A 16,902-nucleotide genomic window follows, 5' to 3' on the forward strand; every position below is an offset into this window, starting at 1 on the left:
TGCTTTATCTGTAATAATTGAGTTACCCAAGTAATTGCTTATTTCTTGACGTTGTTTTGCTTCTGTTGGACTTAGCTTTTAATCTTTGGACCTCACTTTCCTACAGTAAATCTTGACATATCTACTTTACTTTCAACTATTCCATTATTTTTAAATAATTTGTCACTATTTTTGAAGGAATAACATTAATTCCATCATAGTATAGCAGATTCTAACCAATATGATATAATCCTGTTTGAAATTATGTCAGATATTAGAAATATAAAGTAAGATATCCCTCAGCATCCATATCTAATTGATTCCTGGGTTGAGGTGGTAAGAATTTAGGCAGAAACAGTGAGAGATACCATGTTACCCAAACTCATTTATTTGTTTATGTATTATGATAACAAATATGAGAGTTCAGCGAGCAGTGGATAACCTTTATCTGTTCTTAATGTATTGTTTAAAGCCTTGCACAGCATAGAAGACAATAACGTCTTAATGTTGTCTTTGCACATTTTAAAAATTAAGTGTATTTCATGTTTTCTTAAGTTTAGTAATTATCATTAAACCACTAATACGTTTTGAGAAAATGCTGCATTCTTTAGCCTCTGTGTAAGCGTTGCTGGGCCGTTAGGATTTTCTGGCCAACAGTTAATGAGCTTTCGGGATGCATTATTTACTTAACCTTCCATGAAGTGTTCCCTAAACAACTTCGGATCTAATTACAGATCTGAACTCCAGACTTTAAAATATATGAGTATATATTCATGTTTTATTTACATAATTTTAAAAATAGGTTCAACCCCCAAAACCTCTAAAATATATACATGAGACCCTAGTTATAATATTTATAATATATTATGTCTTATTGTATAGGTTAATGGTTTTAATACTTTATATTAACTTAATGTTTATCAAATAAGGAAATTTTTTTAAATAAAGCATTTAATATTGGAGATTAAATGCTTTAAGAAACCATTTCGGTTCAAGCTTTAATATATTTTATATCACTATTCTCTGCTATTAAACAATTTTTTCTGTTCTATTCATTTTTTACTCCCCAAAGGAAGGATTCTATCATATTTACTGTTTTATTAACATAAACAGTCTGGTAGAATTAGAAATATTTCTGTTTTTTTTAAACCAAATTTAAGCCCATATTTAGCTAAGATCTTACGTCTGGGCCAATTTTAATTTAACCTAAATGAAATGTTACACTTTATTAGCAAACTATTTCATAACAGTCTTTGTTTATAACTATTTAGTCTTATAAAATTTACTTTTTGGGGTTTGTTTAATCTATCTACATGTGACAAGAATTCATTTCCCTTTTATCTAAAAATGATTCATTTATCGCAGTGTTCTATATTAGAGTTTATAATAAACCAATTAGATATTAGGAGGCAGAATTTTATTTTCCTTTTGACAGAATAGCTAACTTTTTAAAGTGCCATTTTCCACATGACTTATTTTGTTTCTGTTATTTATAGTGACAAGGTTCCCTCGGCCTATGTCGCCTCTTCAAGATGTGTCTACTATTATTGGAAGCCGTGAGCAATTGGCAGTGCTACTGCAGCTTTATGATTACCAGCTGGAACATGAGGGTACAACAGGCTGGGAGAGTTTACTGTGGGTTGTCAATCAATTGTAAGTTCCCACCTCCTTTATCACTTGGTACACCCCAGTCAGTTGAATGGAAGATAGTTTACTATATTTAGCCCTGGCACCGGAGGACGAAATACATAACAATATAAAAAATGTAACAAAGCATAACTTGGCATTATTTATGTAAACTTCTTTAGAACAGGAGATTTACAGCACTGGATATGTCATGATTTATCTATGAAGATGGTGTTGCTGTGTTAGGTCATCTGCTGCCTTGTTGTCCAATGGTGGTGGTAGATTTTAAGCTACATCCAGACTTCTCGTTGTTGAGGCCAAAATAGATGCCATGTTGGGCAAGCTCTTGTGTGAAACATCAAACTCATTGATTTGAATCTCATTCATTAACTCCATGCTCAGAACTTTGTCATTCTAGTTCCATATATTTTATGACAGTTAAAATTTATTTTAAGAAGTTTACAGAGTAGAATGTAAACATAAGACCTTTTCAAAGGGTCCTTAACAACTCCTTTGCTTTCCAATTTTACTGTCTATGAAAAGCAAAACAGAAAGGATTGTTGGATTTGCATTGTTTCAGAAATTGGCAAGGAAACAGTAATTTATGTGTATCCCCTGCCTATTTTTCTTTCCTTTCATATTCAGGTTGCCACAACTTATAGAAATAGTTGGCAAAATTAATGTTACTTCAACTGCCTGTGTCCATGAATTCTCCAGATTTTTCTGGCGCCTTTGCCGGACATTTGGCAAAATTTTTACAAACACTAAGGTAAAAACTTGTATTCCATGTTTTCTTATATGCAAGAGCCATAGAAATGTAATGTGTTAATGCTTTGACAAAGTGAATAAAAGTATGAGCCCTTCCTTTAATATCTTTTAATATATTAGAAACCCGTGACAGTAAAAGAAAATTTTAGTCTGTAATATTCTTATCTCTATATCTATTTTTCCAAAGATGATTCAGCCTAGGCTTAGTTTGTATCCAGATTTAGATATGTGATCTACTCACTGTGGATATCGCTAAGATTTTCAGCATAAGAAGTGTCAGGGAACTCGACTGTGTGCAATCCTTTGAATATGCGTCTGGTCCTTGACCGTCTACCACATTCAGGAAGCAGCTATTTGCTCAGCATACTTTGGTCAAAACCTCAAGTGATGCTGGAACCATACCAGCTCTTAGCATAACTGCGACCAGACCAGCTCTTAGCATAACAGGGAACTTAAGATAAAGGCTGCATATTTCAGTCACTACTGAAAGTATCATTTGTCACATTTGCTTATCCAGGTTATTTTGTAGTTTTAGATACTAAAATTTGAATGTTCTTAGATCCCAGTTTTTCTTTAATCCTGTTAATCCATTTATCTTCATAGCATATTGTTAAGGCAGTTCTTTAGAGACCAAATAAAAACATAAAATGAGGTAGTTGCTATAACCAATGTTAAGACATTTAAAAGGTGAATGTACAGCTTTTTACTATTATATTTGTGCAGCTCTTTACTATTAATTCTGTAGCTATTGAAACATTCAAAGCACAAACAGTGTGGTCTAGTGGACTGGACAAAATTCAGAAAATGGTTTTTGGCCCAATTCTGTGTGTGACCTTTAATAAATAATTTATCTAGACGTAGTCTTTTCATGTGTGAAATGAAGAAGTTCCTTCAATGTCTTTTAGTTCTCTAAGTATTATTCTGTAGATTAATCTTTTAACAGTGGTCTTTACCTCAGTTTAAGTTGAATATGTAAATTAATGTGCCTGGCCTGCCAATTGGAGGGGAAAACCAGACCTTGATGTCTCTGTAGAAGAAATAAGATCGTTTTACATTTTTCACTAACATCTAATAACAATTATTAAATATAGTTTGATTTTACTGTTATCAATAGTGGTAAAAATTGTTTGACGTCTCCAAAAGGAGCTATTTTTTTTTTAAGGCAAGTAAGAGTCCACTTTAGGTGGTTGACTTCAGTAGCCTAAAATCTGAAGTCTGTTATTACATCAATAATAAAATATTAAAACAAGTATTTGCTCTAACTTAAATTATTAAAGTTAAATTCGATATTTGATGTCTAAATTTTAAAGAAGTTGAAATAAAAGACTAAACATGGATATCACATGATGTATTATATACCCTGAATGAATGCAGTTTTTTTAAATACAGCAAATATTTTTTCAATAATTCTAATATAATATTTACCTAAATAACCTATTATCAAGTTCAATGTTAGAGGTAGTAATTTCAAGCATTTAAATTGTTTTTGGAAATTAATTTAGTGAAGGAAACCAAAGGCTCTTCAGAAAATACTTGCTGACCTGGTTTTTAAAATATTTTATCTCTTAAGGTGTTATTTTTAGTAACTTGACTCTTTTATCCTAAGCCTCTTAAGAATTATTACATTTCTGACCACTTAAGTCAATGATCTATAAAGCACAATAAATCAATAGTAGTAGCAGTAATAACATTTTATTTAGTTACTCATCAATTAGTCCATGAACCTGAGACTTTCTTATCTTTTCTTTGGGCTGCTCAGGTAAAACCTCAGTTCCAGGAGATTTTAAGACTATCTGAAGAAAACATTGGTAAGTTTGTTTGTTATTACTTTTAAAAACAATTGAATCTCTTCACTCAGGAAAAATACTATATTCATTATATGCAAATTAAATAATGAACTAGCAAGTACAATTGAATAGGAAAATTTAAACTATGGAATTCTTGATTTTACAACTATGTCATATCTAATATCCTTCCCAGGAGGTGATAGTGAGGTTAATCTTTGTCATTTTGATTGTGAATATCTACCTTCATTGTGACCAAATTGACCTAAGGCTGAGCTTCTCAAACCAAGTAATTGTACCCTCGGAGGTCTGAAGTAGTATTTTTAACATATTGAAAAGTACAAAATAAAGAGCATCCAATTCCTAGTCAGCTATTTAAAATTTTTAAAAATTAAAATAGGCATAATGGAATAGAATGCATGATATGTATTTATGTTTTTCAAATGAAATATGAGATTTTAATGAAACTGCGGTCTTGGATGGATAGCTCCAGTCCCTCAGTTGATAGTTTTCACTCGTCTGCCTTAAGAAGTCTAGTTATAGTACCACTGGCCTAAGAATATGTCGATGTGTGGATCTTATGTCCCTATGTATATTTCTAGTTTTTAGGAATAAATTGTGGAAAATGTTAGGGGGAAAGATGCATAGTCTCTCCTCTTTTTTTTTTTTTAACTTGGCTGATCTTTAAATGTATAGGTAATTCTTACCTCAGTCCCACTGATTTGCTCTGAGTGATCTAGAAAACTTCATTTTTGGCTGTCCTCAGAAGGTAGAGAATGAATAAGTGATTCCTTTTCTTTTAATTTTAAAAACATTGATGAGATTCTCTTTTTGACAAATGCTTCCCAAAATTTATATTTAATAACTTTATAAAAGATTAATGTTTGAAATGACTGATAGTTGGTATATCTGTTTAGTTAGATATTAATTCTGATGATAAATTAATGAAGAATATTTACATACTTTTGGAAACTGACATTTTATAGTTATTAGTTAGCTGTGGTTGTTTAGCTGTTCATATAAGAAACGATTACTAACCCTTCTATATACAGTTCATATCCATAAATTGAACTTAAGCTTAAACTTATGTTCATAGCCTCATTTACCTCTTAAGTACCATAGTCACACTCGAGTAAACAAACCTTAAATACTAATTGATGTGAAAATGGAACTCTCTTTTTTGCTAAAATTCCTTCAGTGCAGTTAGGAAAATACATCTTTTCAACTCAATTTCTCTCTGAAAAAAATTTAAAACCATACAAAAATAGAAAAAAAAGTAATAAAAATTTTTAAATACATAAAAGCGAATACAAAGCACTTAAAACATATAGTGCCTATAGGTCAATAAGTAAGAGCCGTTGTGCTATAAATAATAACTCATTTCATCTGGAACTTTTAAAATCATCTACAGGTGCTCCATAAGAAAATCTCTTCCTTTACAGTAGTCATAGGCATTCGTCTGTGATCGATGCTTTCCCTTCTCCCCATGCTTTAGTCTGACTCTTCCCTCATCTGTGATTATAATCAGGGTTCTGTCTGGCTGAAAATCTCTGTAGAGGATGCAGGAGGAGCTCTGAAACTAGGCTAGTATTGGAAACTAGGTAGGATCTCATGTTTGGAAGCAGATTAAGTAATATATGTAGGCTCCTCCTTTTGGTTGAGCACCCTTATGTTTTACTGAATACTACAAATTGAAAGCATAAAAACTTGTAAAGACCTGTTTATATGGGCACTTGAGAGACTCTTAAATCTCTGATTTCTGATTAAGGAAATGGGAATATAGCATCTCATTTTGCTTATTAAAGTATTTTCCCTTCTATCAAAAGTATTTATGCTAAAGGTAAAAATATTGTTTTTGTTAAAACAACCAGTGTTTTAATCAAAATTGCTTTTCAAAGTAATGATAATATTTATTTGTAAGCCTGTAACCAGTTGACATTTTAAATGTAATTTGCATTGTGATGTTTTGTTTTACACTTAAAACATACTCAGAATTTTAAAATTATTTTAATAATTTTAGATTCCTCAGCAAGAAATGGGGTCCTCACTAAAGCCACTGTCCCCATTTATGCAACAGGAGTCCTTACATGTTATATTCAGGTAAGGGTAAAATTCTTTTACTGGAAAATGTAAAAGCACTTTCTATTTAGAAAGATAACCTAATATTATGTCTTTTTAATGTGTGTATAAGTGAAAATGTTACCCATAAAGGAAAACAAAATTTATTTATTTTATTCAATTAGTATTTTATAGTAGAGAGCATATTTGAATAATAAGTCTCTGAATAAAATCTCCATTGAACAAATAAATTTGGAGATGGTATACTACTTGATATTTTGTTAGAAGTGTTAGATTGCACTTATTTAGCAGTTTTTTGTGTTTTGTGATGAATTTTTTATAAACAACAAAGCACATGTGTTAGGTGAAGCAAACTACAAAATGCTGTAGAATACTATATCATTTTTAGCCAAGTACTTTTTGATAATATTTTATTTTTCTTATTGTCACCACATGATAAATTATCCCAAAACATAATGGCTTACTATAACCCTTTTATTTTCTCATGGGCTTTGCTCAGTGAGGTGTCTCTTCTGCTAGTCTTGCTGTTGGGCACTCGTGTTGTTGTATTCAGCTGATTGGTTGGCAAGGGGCTCAGCTAGGGTACCTGAGCATCTCTCTCCATGTAGTGCTAGGGCCTCTCTCCAGGGGGCCCCTGGAACAGCAGAGTCAGACCTATTACATGATGGCTCAGGGCTCCCAAGAGTGAAGAAGCAAAATCTGCAAGGCTATGGCTTAGGCCTTAGATTAGCACATCACTACTACTCCATTCTGTTGGTTGAAGCAAGTCTCAGGCCCAGCCCAGATTCAAGGGGAGGCAGCTAAACAAGGGCAGGAACCCAGAGGTGTGGTTCACTGGTGGTCACCATATAACAGACCACCTCAGTCCACTTAACCTGTTTAAGTAAATTGCACATGATGTGTATCAAGGCATATCAGTCATTCTTAAGTGTGAGGCAGTCCCGCTAGTAAAGTGAAAATGTAGACTTAGGATAAAAGCTTTTTTGGAAATTAGAATGTGAGAATCAAAAAGGAAGGCCTTTTTTCCTGAATTTTCTCCCATTAATACCTAGCATTTCTTTTTGCCCTTTGAATTCAAAGTACAGCAATTCACATTTATTGCCCTCTTCTCCTAAAACAGATTTGAACCATCTTAACGATATTAAATATAGCTCTACAGTCTCACATGACACCTTGAAATAGAAGCTCCAGCTAAGTACGACAGTATCTTTTAAATTTTTCTACACTAGTTTCTAAGACTACCTCATAATATCGATATACACAGAATCCCTGTGTATAGGATATTTTAAGTCATGTGGCCTTAATAGATTGTGGATTGTCTCTATTGTTCCTAAATTCATGGAGATTAAGTCCTAGCACATTGCCAGACACAGTAGTATGCGCTCTTCTCTCGCCCTTTAAGTTTCAAAGCCGTCCCAGCATAGCAACAAGTGTTATGTCAATATTAATCTCTCTCTTTTTTAACCCCTGTAAGTTTCTATGTCGGTTTTGACCACAAATATTATTTTAAAGTATAATAAAGTACTAAGTACAAAGTTTGCCTCATAGTAGGCCCTCAGTATAGACTGGTGGAATAAATGAGTAAGGACATTTTTGAGTCACTATATGAAGTCCAAATATCTAAAGAGATAAGAACTAAAAAGTTAGCTAAAAAATGTGAATGGAGGTAGCTGTCATAGATTATAAATAGCCGGCGTTACCTGGAAGCATGCACTAGCGGTTAATATTTTTCTTACTAAGCAAAATTTCTGGTAGGGTAAGTCACCGCCCTATTTGATTTGGTAAACAAAAACTGTTTTGAATCAACTACATAAGCAGTATTTTTTGTCTTGAGATTTGAAAAACAGGATTGTAGTAAATTTTCAAATCAAAATAACCGTGCTCATTTAGAAGTGTATTTCATAGCTCTTCACACTTAAATTTTTTCAGATTTTCAGTTTATTTAACAAATTTAATTATACTCTTTGACATAGTAGTCAACTAAAGATGAGTGAAATTTCTATTTCAATTTATGATGCTGATTTGTCCAGGTCTAAGCTTTTTACTAAGTAGAATGTCATGTTCTAAAACTGCCATATCCATCCTTTATTCATGCTGATCATCACTTTTGTCAACTCTTTATCTCTACCTCATCCTAAATTAACCTATGTAAAAAAAAAATAGTAGGCGGTCATCCAGTCTTCTTATGGGATCTGTTTATTGTTGACCTAATATATCTCTAATGACAATAAACTTGACTCTAATTTATTATATATTTATTTTCTGATAGAATGTAAGATTCTTTTCCCTTACAAATTCAGGTTAAGTTACCATACCATGTTATTTTTTTTATTTCCTAATTTAGCAGGCTTGCCTTTTCTAATATATTTCTTAATAGAGTACTACGTAAGAAAAACGAAAAATATTTTCTGATTATGAAAATAATGGTTCATTAAAGAAAGTTTGAAAAATATAGATTATTTTTCAATCAAGGGCATGATTATTTCTTTCAAGAACACAATAATCTATATTTCAGCAAGTATGCAGTTTCTTACCACTAAGATGTTACAAATATGATTTCTTAGAAATCAATTTTCTACTATTATTGAGATAGCTGTTTTAGTAGTTTGTATTTTAAGTATTTAGAGCCAAAATTAATACAAACTAAAATTGATAAAATAAAAGAATATACCCTTTTATGTCCTAAACCAAGACTGTCTAATAAAACTTTCCTCAGTGATAGAAATAATCTGTATCTGAGCTGTCCAGTAAGGTAGCTGCTAGCCACACATGGCTATTAGGCACTTAAATTGTATATAGCTAGTGCAGCTAAAGAACCAAATCTTTTATTTTACTTAATTTCTAATTTAAATATAAATATAAATAATCACATATGGTGAGTGGCTACCATATTGAACGGCACCGTTCTAAATCTGCGAATTAAGATAGTCTTTGTCTTCATAACTTTGTGATCATAAATATACTTAATAAATATACTTAATAAATATCTTAATTTATGCGGCTTCCAAATTAGGACATTTTACCTTTCTTTGGTAAAATTTTACCTTTTTGGTAAAATTTTACCTTTTGGTAAAATTTTACATTTTACTTTTCTTTGGTAAAATTTTTTAATGATAGGAAAATATGGTTTTAGCTCTACTTGATTGCTTGGAACTTCATCACCGGTCCTTTTCCCCTGTAGGAAGAAGACCGGAAACTGTTGGTTGGATTCTTAGAAGATGTGATGACCCTGCTTTCATTATCTCATGCTCCTCTTGATAGCCTGAAGGCTTCTTTTGTGGAACTGGGGTAAAATAATAGCTTAGAGTTTTTAAAAACTTATATAAAGTTTTTAAATATTTTGTAATCAGTACATTATAATAAAAGAGTGGGGGAGAGGATACAGACATAGGTTTTCTTTAAATTAGTGTAGAAATAAAGTCAAATACAAATTTGAAGAAAATTTACTTTCTCAAACCTGAAAGAGGAGCCCCAAGTGAAAAGCCAGGTCATTAGGCTCCTGTTTCCTTCCTCTTGATTTCCCTAATCCTGCTCATAATCACATCATCTACTGCTAAAGTAGTTTTAATCCAGTCTTCACTGAAAACAGGCTTATGCATTTATTAATAACATTGTCTTGCATTGTTTTGGACTTCACAGCCAACTTACCCTGCCCTATAGATGATTTGAGTTATTTGATCCTACAACAACTGTACGACATAGATAGGACATGTATTGCTTCTTTAATTTTGATAGATGCAGAAATTAAGATCCCCAGAGGTTGTAAATTACCCATCTGACTCTTAGTCCGGTGCTCTTTCTTTTTTGTTTCTCATAGGTAAATTTTATTTTTCTTTATTTTTTAAATAATTTTATCTTTTATGCTATTAAAGGGTTGAAATTTCAGTCATAATTGCATATGCTTAGAGAAGCTAAAAGTATAAGTCTTGATTATGCTAAAAGTTTGTGGTTTTACAGGGTGACTTCCTTTTTTAAAGAATCTTAGATGTAACCTGTTAAACCATACGAAGTAATTCCATATGTTTTACCAATATTTTATCATTAATATTCCGTATAAATATAGTATTTTACGGTGTACCAGTAAGGCACTGTGGCTCTCACTTTTTTTTTCTTTTTTTTTTTTTAATCGAAGATATGATTTAAATATTTTTTTCTTTTTTCTTCCATCTACCTTCCCCTCCCCACTCCCAGCTCTCACTTTTAACACTGACTTTTCTTCTTTCAGTGCAAATCCAGCCTACCATGAGTTACTGTTAACTGTTTTATGGTATGGTGTGGTCCATACTTCAGCCCTTGTGAGGTGTACTGCTGCTAGAATGTTTGAGGTAAGTAAACAAATGCTTCTGTTGGTTCGGATTATACTGATGTATCTGGAGAAGAGGGAAAAGGGAATTTTTTTTAAAGGCTTTACATACTGTATTATATTGATGCATATTTTATGGTATTGAACAATATCTAGTTGTGTACTGTGTGATGGGGCAGAAATTTAGCTTTGACATATTTAAGAATGTTTTCTAGCTTTAATGGTTCCTCAAATGTTATTCTATTATCAGTTCAATTTCTCAAATTATCTTTTAATTCTTTTTTTTAATTTCCATCCTATTTAAATCTTTCTGATAATACTTTTCTATACTGAGGTATATGGCTACTAAAATAAACTAGAGCAATACAGAATATTTTTTAAGTTGTAAAATATAATTGGATTCATGAGTATCATTAAAAAATTAGTCATTGCAATTATGGAAATATTTATTCTGTTGATTACTCCTGCTGCATGATTCCCTCACATATCATATATGGAATAACATCCATATAGATTATCAACCCATAGATTTTTAAGACTGAATAGACTGTTTATATAATTTAACTGGATTTTCTCAAATTGCCACCTACCCAAGTTAAGTATGAAAACTGAAATACCTATTTTATGTATCCATTGTAAAGGAAAATTATGTCATCACCTAGTGTGAGTATATATATGTATTTCAAAAACTTGTATTCAAGCACTAAAATTGGTTTGGAGTATTTCTTATTGCTAAAGTCTTGCCATGAAGCCAGAATGCCTGGGTTGAGTTTCTGTCTCTGTCACTTAGTGGCAAGTTCAAACTTCTCTGTGCCTTAGTTTCCTCATCTACAAAATGAAGATGATAATAAGTATCCATCCCAAAGGATTTTTGTTAATATTAAGAATTAATACTTTTTAAAGCCCTTAAAACAGTGTCTGGCACATAATAGCTTAATAAATTTTAACTATCATTTTTTTTTTTTAATTTATGCTATTCACAAAATAATGTAATAGTTTAGGGAACATATATTTATGCAAACTAAAATGTCCCTAATATACCTGTGATTCTTAAAATATCTTAAAGCATTTATTTCCATAAGAAGAACTGGATAATTCAATTCTTTCTGAATTTCAGAATTTTTCCACAATTCAAGATAAATTGCCATTTAAAGGATAGAGCACTAATATATTTAAAATATATACCTTCTAAAACTTTTAAATATATAAAGTAGATTCATGGAATCTAAAGAAAATTTTATTATTATCAGAAGTTTGAAAATTTTCTGTCCATGTTATTCCCTCGGTTATTTTACATATTTGATTTAAAAAAAAAAACACCTGTAATCAAGTATTCTTCGTCAAGGTGAATGCCAAATCGAAAATTCAGTTTGATGTCTAGTATAGATTCCTTCTAGGTGTAAATAACTTTTAGTTATTCAGTATGCTTAAATAGTCTTTACCATGAAAGAAAAAAGTTTTTCTTTATTCTCTTCCTTCCCCCCAAAATGAAAAGGCATCCTTTTAAATGAAGAGCTTTTTCTTTAATATATTTACTTCATAGAATTTTATTCTAAGACTATAAAAGTTATTGCTTTATCTTAAACCATTTGTTTCTAAAATATATGTGTGTACCAGTGAAGCTATCATATAAGTGAAAATAATTTAAATAAATCAAATGTAGTATCCTCCCTTTTTATTTGTTTTTGAGTTTTTCTGCCTTATTTCTTACATGTGGCTTTTGTCTGGTTTTGGTTTCTGTGCTCGCTGTCAGTGCTGGATTGGAACCTGTTCCCATGCTTAAGTAGTTTTCCATGTTCTCTCACGTTGATTATGAGCTAAGTCTAATTTGAGAGATTATTTCAATATTATTAAAAATTTATTTATGATAAAAAAAATATTTTCATAAGATCTCTTTTGATGTTAATACTTAATAATTTACAGTTATGCCTACTTCCCCCCAAATGAGTTAATTCAAATTAAAAACATAAAAATAGGACACTTAAATTTTTTTTTTTTAATGTGAAACCAGAAACTGTTGAGAAGAAATCAAAAACCATTGTACCAGGAACATAATATGAGATACTTTAGTGAAATTAAATACTAAATTTAGCTCTGAATTTTCGGACAGCAGGACAAAAAGGGGAAACCCAATCAGTCGTACTATTCTTATTGTTAAATAAGAGGCAGTGGGGTACTTTTTGAAGTAGCAAATTATTATTAAAATTGATTTATAAGGAGACTTCATTATGTGGCTCCCTGTGACATGGATTTCCCAAAAGATGCAGAGAAGAACTTCATATAATGATTTCTTCTATCGATCATAATGGAATCGAACACATAGCATTGGACTACGGCTCCCAGAAGGCCTGGACTTTAAGACAAATGTGGTTGTGTCCATTTTCCAGCTCCGCTTCTAAAACCCTAGATGAGTTACTTAACTTCTCTAAGGCTCTAAGGCTCATTTCTTAATCTGTTAAAATATTGTTAATAATTGTACTTATCAGATCAAATGATATATTATAAATTGATAGCTCTTAAATTTTCCCTCCAGAGCAGGGAAAAATTAACTTGTCACCTAGATTATCCTTTTTTTTTTAATGCTTTTTGGCTGGCACAAAATAGCAGACATTTCAAAATATACTTTACTGATTCAAGTCTAAGCTATCTTATTTATAAAATGATGCAGAGATGAGAGTTTTATTTATAAAAGAGTATTCAAACTTCTTGTCTCTATTTCTTTCTACCTGACATCAGTAATGTTTAAGGTAGTAACAAAAGTTCTTATGTCATTTTATTCCTGCCTGATTACCCATGGTTTTTTACAAAAATTATTTCAGAATATTGAACTAGATTCTAAAGTGAATTAGTTGTTAAATGGTAACAGATTATTGTAAAATTAAGAATCGTCACATAAAGCGAGCTCTGCTCTCTCTGACGTGTTGTGTAGTAAGAATGTGTTAACATACGCAGTGTTGGGATTTTGTTACTAAAAATTCCATGGCATCATTTATCTTCCAGGAGGACTAGTGAACAGATTATTTAGCATTTAGAATTCATTTGTATTTACATTCTGAAGTTGAAAATTTGGGATTAGGACATTGTCCTTCTCTATTGAACTCATAAAACTCAGTAATTTTTATAAAAAACAAGGCTTATACTTCTCAATATTGTTCTCTTGTTCTTTGATATAGAGTTGGTTGCTAAATGAATTAATTGTTTTATTATTAGATTGTAGAGATGGATCTCATTGTACTTAACGGATATACTTTTTTTATTTACTTGAGCTCTAAAAGAAATGTAAAACAAAGAACTCTTTGTAAATGTTAACGACTTGAACCAGCCAAAAAAGTTTTTTGTTTGTTTTTTAAATATATTTTTTATTGAGATAACATATTTTAGATATGCAACATTATAAATCAGCATCTGTATGTACCACATCATGCTCACCATCAAGTCTAGTTTCCATCCATCACCTTACAATAAAAAAATTGAAATTAATAATTTTTCCCAAATATATCACAAATCTTATATCCTTGGAGCACTTGTAATAAGTAAACTCATATTTCTGAATCTCTAGTCTTTGTCAGACACACTATTTAGGAATATTATGTGCAGTTGGTAGCCTAATGATCCTTTAAGTTAAACTACAGTATCACCATTTTCAGATGAGAAAACTGAGTTTCAAGAGATTATGTAATAATGTATCTAAGGCCAAATGGCTAATAAGTGAAGAGCTAGAGTCTAAACCCAGATCTGATTCCACATATAATGCTTTCTGCTAGGCTGTATTATATCTGTCTACCTCAAAATAGAAAGTTGTGTAACAGGTTGGGGATTTTCCTATGTGATTTTAAAGTTTACTTGCTATAGAACAATCAGATGCAATTTAGTGGTGATTGCTAGCCATTTGAGTTTGGTTTAAAAACAGTCCAGTTTGTACCTTGTTGGTCATAATAAAATCACACCAGATTTACTTAAAGAATTTTAATCATAGAACTCAGTATGTGTCTTTTTTTTTTTTTCTTTTTTTTTTAAGGAAAGCTTTCTTTCAAATTGCATTTCAATTGAACATGGAAATTGCATAGACTATTTGACCAAAAGTACAAACTGCATTATATTGGTGACAGACTGCTAGGCTATTTAAGCTTCATTTTCCTCCTAAGCATTCTCTGCCTTTGTAAAGCACTCTAGTAGCAATATTTGCTTAGCTTCTAATTTTGTTTTTGCTTTTGTGTTTTCTCTCTTTCTCTTGGTTATTCCTTTCTACTCCCCATGGCGTTGCGTTTGCTCTTTCCATGTATCGCCTGTGAATACCCCCTGCGCTGACCAATCAGCTGTTGGTGAAGGGGGTGAATGAAACTCTGGTAGCTCAGAGGGTTGTTCCTGCTCTCATTACTCTCTCCAGTGACCCCGAAATGTAAGTGTGGTCCCTGCCTTTTACATTCAGCATCCCTTTCAAAATGCGCCTGTCAAGAAGTAACCATCAGCTTTTAAATTCATTGAAAGATATATTTATCTCTTTAAAATAATAATGTTGGAGTATGCTTACTTGATTTGAAACTTTATCATGCTACTATTCATGTATCTTTAAGTCAAGCTTCAAGAAGCCTAGTTTGGAGGCCATATATTAAAAATATAAATTTTCGTAATTTTGGTCCTCAATAAATATTTCCAAAACTTAAAACATGCTGATGGACTATTTCTTCCAAGCCAAGAAGGGATGCTCTGCTAATCTCGCTAACATGTTGTTACCAGTAAGTACAGTGGCATGAACCAAAGGCTTAACATTTTAATGTCTCGAGTGGGTGACTAAACCAAGAAAGGCCAATGAGTCTGCCTGCCCATCCTCAGTCACAGCTAACCCAGTTCTCATTCCAGTTTACCAAACCATTTTTTATTGCATGTTGACTGGTTTACAGCTGACTCTTCGAGGCATGAGTGAAGCGTTAGTTGACAAGCGGGTTGCTCCGGCCCTTGTTACCTTGTCCAGTGATCCTGAATTGTGAGTTTCACAGACTGCGACCTTAAGTTATCCTGTCTGTCTTTTTGAGCATTCTTGGTCTGCTTTTTTAAAATTTAATTTGTCATTGCTAGAGACTAATACGGTATATTTATCTTGCATTTATTTTGATATACATTTTAATGATGATTAGTTTTTCATCCCAAAGAAAACTTCAGTTCCTTTCTTTTTTAATTCCAACAGCTCTGTCAGGATTGCCACAATTCCAGCTTTTGGCACTATTATGGAAACAGTTATTCAAAGAGAGGTAGGAAATGATTGAAATTTACTCTGTCTATGTACTGTTGAGGTGATAGTAATGCATTTCCCATGCGGATAGCCAGTGGCAGGGTCAGGGAGCGTCACACCTTTCATTTCATCTCTTAGTTGTGGACCAGAAGAGAATCTCAGTATTTGGAAACAGAATAGCCAACCCAAAGTGTATTTTCATGTCCTTAGGAAAACGCTAGACTTCTCCATTAGAAAATTAAGTATAAGCCAACTCTCAGATGTTCTATTTTAAGCCTAGCTGGATATTGCAGTTTTGGATAATCCTTCAAACCAGATCTAGCTCCAGAGCCTTCTGTCCTTCAGTAGACTCATGGACAGTCTGCACAAATTCCTTACTGCCAGTTTATACAGGTTTGAAGACTATTTTGTCAGATAACTTTAGGAACACAGTTTTATAAATGGAGGCTAAGGGCAGCTGTATTCTCCTGTGTCTTTGATATCAAGCTGCAAGTCATTTCACAGCACACAACACTGTGACAACCCGATGTCATGCTGACTGCTTGATATTACCAAGGTCGTCCTCCCCAAAAGTGTGCTTCATTTCAGAAACTCATTTAATTTCAAGTTTGTTAGGTTCTACCTGCAACATTAACTATAAGACATTTCTCAAAATTAGTATCAAAATTTCATTCTTTATTACCAATAGGACACGTCCTTATATAAAAGAAAAACACTATAGATTAGAAAATAAATTTTTTGTAGACATATTACTTAGCCACTTAAATGGAAAACTAGATTTTCATCTAAAAAACACCCAAAAAAAGAAAAACTATTTTGTAAAATTCCTTTGTCATATAGATTTTTTATAACAAAAATAATTTAGTTGTCAATGGAAAAAATGTTTTCAATTTTTCACTTATATATTTCACTGGTGAAGTGACATTAAAAAAAGCACATCATTCTGCAAAGCTTGCAGTCTTGGCAGAATTTCAACATGTTCTTAAATTCTAAAATAAAAACGTCTTTTAGGGAAATGTGAGTAAGATATAAGTCATTAATGACTCAGAGCTCTCAGAGGTGAGTAACTGGGTAACTTACACTAATTTAAGAATTATAATTTAGATATAAAATCATCATAAATTTATCTCTTT

General features: G+C 31.9%; 1 protein-coding gene across 2 annotated transcripts in view; it reads left to right on the forward strand.

Annotated features, from left to right (window-relative positions):
• The window catches only part of KIAA1468 (KIAA1468 ortholog), a 95,279-nt gene that overhangs the window by 63,318 nt on the left and 15,059 nt on the right, over positions 1–16,902 (forward strand). The window contains exons 17-24 of one of the 2 annotated variants that reach the window (XM_006913714.3): positions 1,476–1,632; positions 2,251–2,374; positions 4,133–4,181; positions 6,178–6,257; positions 9,418–9,524; positions 10,462–10,561; positions 14,856–14,938; positions 15,725–15,788. In XM_006913714.3, the coding sequence (XP_006913776.1) occupies positions 1,476–1,632; positions 2,251–2,374; positions 4,133–4,181; positions 6,178–6,257; positions 9,418–9,524; positions 10,462–10,561; positions 14,856–14,938; positions 15,725–15,788 (764 nt within the window). Of the gene's footprint in view, positions 1–1,475; positions 1,633–2,250; positions 2,375–4,132; positions 4,182–6,177; positions 6,258–9,417; positions 9,525–10,461; positions 10,562–14,855; positions 14,939–15,440; positions 15,524–15,724; positions 15,789–16,902 lie in introns of both variants that reach the window. The other variant, XM_006913715.3, reaches the window with a different exon arrangement.

Source organism: Pteropus alecto, unplaced genomic scaffold, assembly GCF_000325575.1.
Source record: "Pteropus alecto unplaced genomic scaffold, ASM32557v1 scaffold14, whole genome shotgun sequence".
NCBI lineage: Eukaryota > Metazoa > Chordata > Mammalia > Chiroptera > Pteropodidae > Pteropus > Pteropus alecto.